This window comes from Lytechinus variegatus, chromosome 8, assembly GCF_018143015.1.
Source record: "Lytechinus variegatus isolate NC3 chromosome 8, Lvar_3.0, whole genome shotgun sequence".
Lineage (NCBI taxonomy): Eukaryota > Metazoa > Echinodermata > Echinoidea > Temnopleuroida > Toxopneustidae > Lytechinus > Lytechinus variegatus.
This window is the reverse complement of record NC_054747.1, coordinates 24,783,898-24,796,467: the sequence shown is the minus strand read 5'-3', so window position 1 is coordinate 24,796,467 and position 12,570 is coordinate 24,783,898. Positions and strand designations below refer to the sequence as shown.

General features: G+C 36.8%; 1 protein-coding gene across 1 annotated transcript; it reads left to right on the top strand.

Annotated features, from left to right (window-relative positions):
• The first annotated feature begins 3,449 nt into the window (after nt 1-3,449).
• On the top strand, nt 3,450-11,957 carry LOC121420220. The gene is made up of 7 exons (XM_041614779.1): nt 3,450-3,943; nt 5,055-5,462; nt 6,102-6,185; nt 7,888-7,938; nt 8,870-9,112; nt 9,604-9,886; nt 11,391-11,957. Exons 1-7 carry the CDS (start codon nt 3,655-3,657, stop codon nt 11,392-11,394), a joined length of 1,362 nt encoding a protein of 453 aa, XP_041470713.1. The 5' UTR covers nt 3,450-3,654; the 3' UTR covers nt 11,395-11,957.
• The last annotated feature ends 613 nt before the right edge of the window (nt 11,958-12,570 follow it).

The following is a 12,570-nucleotide window of genomic DNA, read 5'->3' as shown; positions in this document are numbered from 1 at the left end:
TGATTTTGTGTTTAGTCTAGGATTAGGCAACCAGGATCTGAAGGTGGGTGAGTTTTATTTTGACTTGGCAAATTTGATACACAGGTCCCGTCGTCTCAATTCGAGTGATTTCAGGTTTGTGATTTGTAGGGCATTCTCATAGGTTATGTACATTGGGCCAAGAATGATTCGGAGAGATCGTTTCTGTATTCTTTCGATTTGTGCTCGATGTTGGGTAGTCAGGCCTGGGTGCCAAACTGGCACAGCATACTCCACCAAAGGCCTCACGTTACCAGTATAAATGGTCAGTAGATCACCCTGTTGGAGTTTAAAAGGTCTGAGCTGCCTCAACATGTAAATTTGCCTGTTAGCCTTAGCTATCATTGAACTAATGTGGTCATTCCATTTCAGGTCTGATTGGACAGGGATACCAAGTATTTTCATCACATGTACTTCGTTCAGGGTCTGGTTGCCTATTTCAACAATTAGTGGTGGGAGTGGATTTTTCCCAAAGTCCACTCTCATCACTTGACATTTACTGGCATTCAAGTTAATTTTATTTGTATTACACCATACATTCATCAAGAGTGTCTTGTACCTCACTGGCTGCACCCCTCGTTTTCACTTCACCTAGTGTCATATCATCTACATATTTCCATAACTCCATTTTGGATGATGCTAGAGCATCGTTGATAAGAACTAGGAAGAGCACCGGGCCAAGCCGTGTACCTTGTGGTACACCTGCGCTCATAGGAGTAATGTCTGACATGACACCTTGGTAGCGGACGCACTGGGTACGACCAGTGAGGAAGTCTATGATCCTTGGGATGATACATGGACGACAGCACAGATCCGTTAGCTTCGAAATGACAATAGAATGGTCTACTCGGTCAAAAGCCTTTGAAGAGTCGGTTGTGACTAGTGTTACAGAAGTTGATAACTTATCGGTATGTTTGGCTAGGAAGTTCAATATGTCAACAAGACAGTGGGTTGTTGATCTACCTGGCCTACTTCCAAACTGTTTCACATCAAGGACTGGTGATATATCAGTCATTAGCCACTTCGTGATGAACAATTCTGCAACCTTCGCGAAGTGGTCGGTGAGAGCTATGGGTCTCAGCTTGTCGATTCTGGCAGGTTGTTCTTTAGGAACTGGCACTACTATTGCCTGTTTCCATCTAGCAGGCACTACACAATCCGCATACGAACTGTTCAAGATGCTGCATAATGGAGAACTGAGTTCACAGGCAAACATCTTGATCAATCTTGCAGGAATGCCATCTGGACCTGACGACTTTCCTGGTTTGATACATTGTATGTTTAAGTTCACGATACACTTCTCACGGTTGGAAAACAGGGGCGCCGTTTGTGATGGGAGGAAGGTTGGTATTTTCGAAAGATCCAGTAATTGAGGAATGTCAGCAGCAACTTGGGAAAAGTGCCTGTTGATGGCGTTAGCTACCTTTACAGTTTCCAGCTGATTGGTCCCTGGAGCTTGAATTTTTGACTAGACTTTTGTTGGGAGGTCATGACCTTGATATGCCTATACCAAGAAGCAGGGTCATCGGTCTTAAGTTGTGCAATACGATCATGGTAGAAACGAGCCTTTGCTGCTTTGATGGATCTTATGACTCTGTTTCTGCAGGCTTTCCAGTCTTTCTCCGGGCCACTAGCAAAAAGGTGCTGACGTCTTGTTAAGAGGGATTTGATGTCGGGTGTAACCCAAGGTTTATCCCTGACATGAATCTTCACCGTCTTTGATGGCATGTAAGCATCCATGGCTGAAAAGAGAGATGAATAAAAGGCCTCACATTTTCCTGATGTTGTCAAGGCGTCTGTAACACTTGACCAGTCATTCGACGATATCCACTGGCCAAAAGATCTCAGATCGGAGTCACGCATCGGTCTGACAACACGTGTGGACATTTTGTTTGGCCTATATTCACTTGTTGACGATGGTGTCCAAATGATGGAATTATGGTCGCTCATGCCAACAGGTGAGGTAATCACTGGTGAATCGTAGAACTTCGTCATATTCGTCAGTATCTTGTCGAGTATAGCTTCATCCCTCGTTGGTGAATTAACAACCTGAACAAGACTCGTGTTGGAGCAGATCACATCAGTATTAAGTCGGTTGAAATCGCCCATGATAGCAAAACCAGCATCTGGATGATGAGATGTCAACTCGTCAATAGTGCTGATGATGTGATCAACGAGCTCTTGCTCTTTTTCATTGTTGGGGAGTGAATATACAGCAGCGAGATACACTTCAGAAACATCTCTTGGAAGCCGAAAAGGGCGAATTTTACACCACACAACCTCTAAGTCTTCTGGGACGGGCATGGAAACAGTTCTCGGCTGCATGCCGTCACTAATATACAAAGAGACACCCCCTCCTTTGCGATTAGTACGGCATTTTGAGAGATGTAAGAATCCATCCACATTGAAAGAGTTTGCTGTATCCGCTGTGAGCCATGTCTCGGTAATGGTGCACACTTCCAGTTTGTTTATTTTGATCAAAGTTTCAAATTCATAAAACTTGTTCGATAGAGACCTGAGATTAGACATGAAAATACGGGGAAACTCATAGTTTTTATGTTTCTTCTCTTTCTCATTTGTCACATGTAAGGGTGAGATGGATATCAAGTTCGATCGATCGATAGATGATCTCTTTTGGGAGGGATCTCTTAGTCCATCGTTTCGACAATATACGCGCACGGGTATTTTCCGCAGTTTACGAGAGCCCCTCTGCATCCTCGAGTTCTCGTAATCCCGTACTGCTTAGCAACCAACTTCGTTTGTGATGGCAACGGCACCTTTTGTTTGTTACGTAACCTATAAAGATCATTCACTGAGTACGTGAGGTGCCGAGGTGAGTCTATTGTCCGTTGGACGATTAGAGTGGTCATTTTATCCTCAGTTTGACCAAACGACCATCTTCCAAGTTCAAAGTCGTTAGAGGAGATAATACTCTTCGGTTTAACACACTGCAAACAGGTATACGTGGTAACAACACAAATGAAAAGCATCCAGAGTTTCATGAAATTTGAAAATACACCAACAGCCATAGTTCAATATTGCACAAAAGTCAGTTCATAATAATCACAGATTCACATGCCATGAGACTTACTAGTACTTGAAAGAATCATTATTCTTAGTCATCTACGAAAGAAGAGAAATTTCAGCAACACAAATTGCTCTCTGCGCTAGGGAAAAAGCGCCCTCTAAGAAAGACTTATAAAAATGGGACCTTCTGCCTTCTTGCTAGGCGCTCAGCATTTAGATTGGAGAAGGGTATAGTAAAACATGTTATGTTATGCAGGGCCCGCTGGTAGAGCAGTTTCCTAACTGAAGTGGCTACCCTGGGTAAATAAAACGTTATTATATTATTATTATTATCCCCTTTCTCAACATGAAATGACGATAATTTTGGTCTTTGGTCCGACAGTCCGAGAACTATGTGTGCGTCCAAAAATCCGCTTATTAGTTAGGGCCATTATGGTATGGTCACATCCCACCGAAATTTTAATTGCTGTAAATATACAGTCAGAGTTGATATCAGTTACAGTATCAATTCTACAATAAAAGCTTTGTAATTGCTCCCATAAAATAGGTACATTAACTTCGGATGTACCGGACGATACCGTGTACACTGATGGACAGAAAACGGTACGGATGGGCGACAGAGTTGTCCTGACATGTCGGTTTCGAGGCTCACCATTGGCTGTCTACTGGAAGAAAGGTGATGACCCAAGAACCGCACCAAACCTTGTATCATGGGTCCAAAGTTATAACGTCACTGGTGAATGTGATAATAAAAGCATATGTGAGATCATGGAGATGAATGAGAATCGTTCTTTGGTCATCAAAGAAGTCAGCATTGCGGAGCAAGGTCGATACATCTGCGGAGTATCGGGCTACGAGACAGACTTCATCCACAACTTTACGGATATCCGTGTATTTTGTAAGTCGTGCATATTTTATCAATGCTGATATTGATACGTTGTAACCATTACCATAAAAGAGAACAGATTATGTCTAATATACACAGTGGCGTATCTAGGGAGGGAAAAGGGGGCACATGCCACGGACGCGCAATTATTTTCCCCACCGCACTTCCGGACCCCATGTCTACATGATATGAATATTAATGACTTGAGTCTTCGGAATAAGAGACTACCAAACTCTTTGGCCTAACGTACGTAAGCAAACGTTAAGTTCGGAATTATCCAGTTCTAAGTTAACCATGAGTCATGACACTGATTAGGCTAGCCTATCCTATATAGCATTTTGTCTTGTCATTAATGGAAATCTGAAAAGTGTTTAAGAATTGGATCTAGATATACATGTAGATCTAAGGCCTGTGTACTAGTAATTTGATGGTGCTGATTCATTCGTGTCTACATGAACGGTCACAATTAATTTTGTAAATAATACGTCCTTACCCAAGAGTACTCTTATTAGATTTAGTATCGTTCATATTGAAATAAAGGTGATCAATATTCATGTCACAACCCAATTTTACATCCGAGTTTTATGGCATTATCAGTGTTAGGCTTTAATATGGGATTTTGCTCTTTTTGATTCAAATCAACTCTTTGTTAGGGTGGATTTGTCATTTAAGTGGGTCGTACCGGCTTCAATAATTCTGACATGATAAAGGTCCTACATGTTTTCGCCTTAAAACGTCATAAAGAAACGAAATGACAGGGCAGTGATCAAATTCCACCTGTGGATGAACTGATTTTTATAATTTCTTCATTTGACTTCTGCAAAGATTATTATTTCAAGCAATCTTAGTATTTTGAAGAATTATTTTTTGCATCCCTGAAATTTTACTTAAACTATGATCTTTTATCTGCCTTTAATATTATGTATTTGTATTACTTGGTTAATGTCATCGATATGTTTTGTACTTCGTTATATATATCTGGGATGCCAACTTGTATGGGTTTTCCTAAATCTTGTTTTGCAACCCCAGACATGTAAATATTTCATTTTTCTCTCTGAATAAAATAATATAAAATAAAAGATATCTTTACCCTCTCTCATTTCCTTGTCCTCTTATTTTGTAGCGCCTCCTTCTGAACCGTATCCACGTATTGAGGAATGCCCAGGCGTCAACAATGCTCCGCAATCTTGCAACCTGTCGGCTTTTGACACTGTCACCATCACCTGCACCGCATCGAAGTACTTTCCCGACATTGATCTGTTCTTCATCCACGAATCTATTAGGACGAACGAAACATACTCGCAAATCGGTGAACAGAAAAACAAGGACGGCACTAAAAACAAATCGGTTTCCATCGTCGCCAAGCCGAGTGAAAACCCATATGTGTGCGTGGCGTCCAGTATCCCTGGATCGCAAGACCCAAGGACAGTTAGTGTAACAGTATATCCTATTGAGACAACAGTTACCATGACGACAGCACAAACTAATCAAACAAGTCCACCTCGCCAAAGACATGTAGCAGCCAAAGTTGGTAAGCATTGTATCTTTGTGAGACCTGTGTTAATATAGGCCTGTACTATGTTCTTGTGTTATGATGAATATGATACATTGTGTGTACAAGTGTTTTTGCGGGTGGGCGTCGTGTGTGCTGTGGTGGGGTGGGTCAGTTCCTTTTTTTCTACTGTGATTTCCTTGTATGTGGTAGAGGTTGTTCCCCTCGTGTGTATTATACAAAATTTCGAAAGGGAACCATCTATCATAAAACATAAATATTTGATTAGTTTATATACTTTCTGTTATCACCGGCAATTCATGTTGTTTAGCGTCGCAGTAGTGTAACCGACGATTTCCATCTAAAACCAGTCAGGAAAAGGGTCAAAAACAGAAGAAAATAAATACAAAACAAATTGTGATAGCAATTAATTATGGAATGGAATAAGTATGCATAATACCATTTTATAAATGTATATTTCCTTACGATTCAAAAGCTGTTTTTGTTTTAATAGCGCATGTTTACAATAAAGAATTTATCAGGAAAACATTTATGTATTTAACTGTTTAATGTTTCTTTCAAATCCAATGGATGAAATGTAAGTCGTATTACATACTTGACATTAAGTGATTCTCAACATTACATTTGTTTTTGTTTCTTTATCTCTGTGTGTATTAGTTGTATCGCTTATTCTGATTCTGGTAGCGGTTCTTGTTTGCATCTTCATCTGGTGGTATAGGAAGAGGAGGGAATCGAATCATGGTATGCATATCATCACCTGATTATATAATCTAAATTTGAATAATTTGTGTATAATTCAGTAATATGCAAAAAGAGAATGAATTAAACCATAGAGCTATTATCAGATTAAAAACGGGTCTTTTTTAAGGTCGTTGACCTTAAGGGAGAAATCTTTATAGCTAGATCCTGCTGTCAAAGCCTTTGATAATCATATTGACCATTTTAGATCTTACCAGATCTTGATGTTCGTCATGGCAATCGTTGTGATTGTGGAGGAACTGTTAGGACGGCTCAAAAAAAAATCCGATCAGCTACACTAAACAATCATGACGTATGCGCAACAGTTGGAATGAGGTGCAGGTCGTTTTCTTTACTTTAATTAATGGTACAACCCTCTTGAATAAAGACTAAATAAATAAACAAATGGTAAATCAATCAATAAATAAAAACAAATATCTATTTTCAAGGACTACTCGGGTGTATAGAAGTCAACAGATAGAGCAAGCTATCACGATTGTTCAAACTCACACATTCATGTCTAAGCTAAATTATTTGTGATTAATTTATGGATGTATTTTTGACCTCCATTATCAGATCAACGGTCTCTCCTGAAAGAAGAAATATGGGATGATTAGTGAACGGGATAAGGAGAAAGGAATAATTGGGAAGTAAAAACCTCTTGGTCACTGTATAAAAATGATGAACGTCTCTTTATTGAAAAGTGTACAGGACAAAATTCAAAACCGTCGCTCTATTGACCAAAATAATAAAGATGTGGGTTTTTAATGTGTACAATGATATTAATAATCTGTCTAGTGTGATCTTAATAATAAGACCATCCAAAACCAACACTAAGTCACCCAAAATGAATTTTTAGACCTTTTTTTCAACTTGAGGAGCTTAAGAGAGAGCACATCCTAAATTTCACAATTATATGAAAGTTTTCGGGAGTGTTTAATATAAATACATACAAGCAATTTATTGAATGCGGAAGAAATTCAAAGTGAGCTTTAAAAGACAACTTAAGAGAAAACAAGGATTAATATTTAAAAAACGGGTTTACTGAGGCCTGTGATGTATTCCACTATGAAACTTCCAAGTAGTCCGCCAAAACATGGTGTCAAAGTTACTCTGTATCTTGTATCTGGTATTTTATTAAGCTGCAATTTCAATTTTTTACAGTATGAAGAAGAAAGGCTAATTTTCTCATTCGTAACATTCCAGGGGTGGTATTCTGAGATCCATTTTATCTCAGATAAAATAAAATATTTTATCTCCGTTAAAATCAGTGAGATAAAATGCCCTTAAAATTTCTCCAAATTGGTATTTTGAGAACCATTTTATCTTCATTTTATCTCTATAAGACACACCTACTTTTTAATCAATATCCAATCAGAAACGCGCTTTTATAGCTCTTTCGTGTCACTCAACCAATGGAAATCCATTCCACAAGGAGGTGTGGCAATTTATACGCAAGAGATAAAATGTCATCTCAGAATACCGATTTCATTTTAAGAGATAAAATAAAATATTTTAAAGATAAAATGACCTCAGAATACCACCCCAGGTCTTTATTTTTAATTTTGGGTATTTTCAGAGACCCTTCCCTGGAGACTTACATGTATTGTTAGTTTTTGGGGTTGCTGGTCACATGTTTATATAATTTCTATTATTTTTTAATAGTCCTAGTATATTAATACTATTGTTATCATTATTATTTCAGGGACAGGGGGCTCGGAAACAGTGCCTTTGCGTCCGATGCAAGATATCAAAGGTAAGTCTATCCCATATTTGAGCTGTTTCAAACAAAATAATTTAATTGCACATTATCATCTCTCCTTCTCTTCGCTCATCTATCTGTCACTCCCTCTCTCTGTCTCTGTTTTTCTCGCTGTAACAAAAACCTACATGCATAGAATTTTCACACCTATTAAGCGGTGATAATTACACACAGCAAAAACTGTGGTGTTAACCGGTGTACATAGAGGACCACACCAGTTGTTTTACACCGGTCTTAAATTAGTGGTGTTAGTGTACACCCATAGGTGTTATTACAACACCTTTAGTTGTTACATTTACACTCTTTGGTGTTAGATTCAATCTTTAGGGTGTAATTTTAACACCTCAGGGTGTGGTCCTCTATTAACACCAACTGGTGTCAGGTTTAACACCACAGTTTTTACAGTGATGTCCATATTTCTTGCTAGTAAATGGTATATCGCGGGTTCTCAGGTCGTTCTTAATACATTGGCCGACAATTCATGAGCTGTATTCCCGTTGTTGTTAATTCACTTTATCAGATGAATCAGTGTAAATACAGTGTGTACCACATACGTGCGGAATGATTATGTGAATACACTCTGAAACATAATGTTTGCACACTATGTTTGCACACTGTGTGCCTTACAGTGTGGTGGCTTTGTGTTCTTTCTAGCAGGAAGAATTTTTCATAAAGCAATAAACCAATCGTATTTTCTGTTATAATATTGGTATTATCATCAACATCATCGCCATCATTATAACAAAATATTAATATTGCTATCACTCTTACAATTATTATTATTATCATTGTTATTATTACTATTATCACTATCATCATCATTATTAATTATCATTTAATAATATCATCATCATCATCATTAAATATTATTATTCATTATCATCATTATTATTATCATTATGTTAATGTTCAACACTCTCGGCAGGGAAAGTTTCTTTTTATGAATTATGGCACTTGATACATCACATGGAAACTGAATACTCGGAAAAACTACGGCAGGCCTTCATTTACCTGAAGATATGTCGGGCAGAAGACGAACTATCTGCAGACAATGCCTACAATTTGCTTTGCGAATGGAAGGATACAAATACATACGATGATGAAGCTACGGTGCTGAAAGATGCATTAACTGGACATGGACTTGAGCGATTATGGAAAAACTTGTGTGGTGAGATCTCGTCTAGATACAGCTTATATAAGTTGCTCCTTTAATAGTTACCGAGGGTATTTGAAGAAAAAAAATAGAACGGTATCCAATCAAGATGTTTAGTAGAGAAGAATGTATAAACATTATGCAATGTGATATGGCCTAGTGTCCTACTGTCTATGACATTTGTTTTTACAGGATCCTGAATACAATAATAATCTATACACACACTAAAGATTTTTTTAAAAATAAGTAAATGGATGGACATTAAGTATTCACAGAAAATAAATCAAAATGACATATAATCAAATAGGCAAACACCTTATATTATTCGATTAAAATACCACCAGATAATTTTAATTATTGGAATCCATACTTGTTCTGCAATAAGGCAACTTGTTGTTATAAACGTAAACCTTTATTTCGTCAATCTAGGTGAATATATGAATATTTATGGTGGATAGAGTACATGAATAGAGTCATATAGATATGAAAATGGCTTTATTTTTCAGGTACGAGATATGACACAACGTATGTCCCTGACAAACCGTTGAATCGTATTTTAGGGAACGTTGGTGGTGAAGAAGACATTCGAACTTTTTTTCGTGAACTTCTACGCAGCACCCCCGAGGATCAGTTGGAATGGCATGGAAATGAAAGAGATGGAAAAAATGATCCTGCGATTTTTTTGAGGCAATGGTGTGACAAAGAACATGAAGAAAACCAAGTTGTCCAACTGAGTTTAGCTCTCGAAAGAGCCAGATTCAAGCCTTTAGACCGATCATTTTTCGAAGGTGAGTTAAAAAAAGGAGACCCTTCTTTGTCTAATGAAGTCCTGATAGATGAAAGCTAAAATACTAATACTGGTCCCCTGTGTAATTCCTTTTGGTTGGGTCATTGTAATACATACATACATTGTAATACTTCATTTCAAAATGAATTATATATGTATGTATGTATATATATATATATATATATATATATATATATATATATATATATATATATATATATATATACATATATATATACACACATATATATATATATATATATATATATATATAAACTTTATTGGCAATTAAAGCATCATTATTTTCAGCATATTTTGTTACTTTACAAAAGCCAATACGTGCAACTTTAAGATAGATATATATATATATATATATTTATAAAGATATATATGTGTATATATATACTTATTTGTTTTAATAAGTACAAAAGGAAATGTGTCAGGTTTATATTTCAATTAGATTGTTATAATAACATATGTTATTCATTATGTCATTTCCTTACTTTTATGTTATGGTAAGAACAAATGATTACTCTTGTATATAGTTTTGTTATTGAAATGTGGAAATAAATAAATACATACCCCCGCACACACTTACACTTGAAAGTGATGGTGAAATGGTTTAAAGAATTCAAGGACCCCCCCCCCTCCACAATTAATTGTAATCATGATTAATTCATGTGACAACTTTGTTTTTCTGTGATGTACTGCAACTCGATTGACACAATAATATAATAAAGCATATGATTTTTAAGATCCAGTTTTCAAGCAGATATATGCACCATATTCATAAAATATTACTTTGAAATGGCCCGGTTGTTCGAAATTATGTGTACAATGTCAATTGCAGGCCCTGGAATTATTTTTTCTATTTTACAGGGGGTGCTGTTTTAAATTCGGCAAGCAAAAAGAAAGAGGGATTTTACTACCAATTAAAGTCATTTTATTCTAGAGAAATTCGACAAGCAACAAAAAAAGAAAGGTTTCACTAAAAAAATCGAGATCATATCTCTATTTTGGCACACCTCACTTAATTTCAGAGGGTGCTGCCTACAGAGAATAACATACACAGCACCCCACTCCCCTGTCTAAACAAACGCATGATATATTTGATTTATATCCCTGATGAACTCACAGGCCTAGTTTTTGCTGATGCGTAATCACTTTATACAAATTTTAAGGTTGCTGGACTTATAGGCCTAGGCCTGTCGAGCTAATGCTAACCAGTTCTTAGGTAGGATGCACATAGATCCTACCCGACTCGTATCAGCGAGAGGTACGCTGCGCTGCAGTTTCACTCAAGATGTAAATTGTAAAGGTGCAGGCTAACTTACAACTACTTCTTGTAGACTCTATAGTTGTTAGGTTTGCTTATTCACAATGTAAGTATCCTGTATGAATGACTGTCATGGAATTATATTTTTGCATGATAATCTTCACAAATTCCACATTGGCTTTTCAGATTGTGCGAGAACTTATATTTTATTTGTTTTTATTTTATTACGGATAAACGGTGTGGATCTATATTCAACTGGATCGGGTCAAGCCATGGAGCATGCGCAGATCAACGTTGAGAAAACATATCGAGCATGAGCATGCACAGTTCTCCCCATGGAATTACATTTTAAAAAAAATACGGAGATATTTGCAGCGATGTGTTTATTTTGTATTTGAATCTTTGTCACATGATCACAAATTGACCAATCGTTTTTCTATAATACTCATGAATATTCATCAAGGGGATATAAGTATGTGCGTATATAAATATATGTAGTGCAAAACCCCATGTTAAGAGTGTTGGGATATATAATGTATAGGAGCAATAAACAAATTAGTAGAAAGTATTATGACTACATGCACTACACATTTGTTTCGTAGGAACAGCAAAAATGCTGCTCCCACTCTTCATGTACAAAGTAACGTGATTAAGTACAGTTTATATAAGTTTATTTATGGGAAGTTCATGATAGACTGTGGCTAAGAAGGGATGACCAATGGACTACAGAGATTTGGCCAACAAAAAAGGCTGGGCTATTTGAGATTTATTGGGGACTGGATGGCATGACCCCCTCCCCCCCCCCCCCCTACTGATCTCGGCCGCCGCTCGCGCGATCGCGCCGAAATTTGGCACGAACATTCCTTACCACATAAACTACAAGATGGTATAAAACAAAATCTGAAAATCAAAATCGGATGTAAAATAAGAAAGTTATATTTTTTAGGTTTCGGTTAATTTCACGTAATAGTTATATGCACATCCTGTTCTATATACAAATTAGGGAACTGATGACACCACTCACTCACTTTTTCTTTTGTATTTTATTATTTGACATATTAAATATTTTGATTTTCTCCTCAGTGTCCTGGGAAACAAAGTTTTATTTCTCATTGAAGATGTGGAGTTACCATTGCTTGACATTATATGGTTCAGTCAAGTTGGTCCTTATTGTCAAATCTGTAAAAATTGAAATATGGTATAATTCAAATAATAAAAAATAAAAGAAATACTGAGTGAGGGACATCATCGATTGTCTCATATGCATGTGACAAAATTGTGCATATAACTATTTTGTAAAAAATTAGCGAAATTTCAAAATATCATAACTTTCTTATTTTACATCAGATTTTGACGAACTTTTCAGTATTACTCTTGTCTGATTTTTCTTTGTTGATTCAAAACAACACT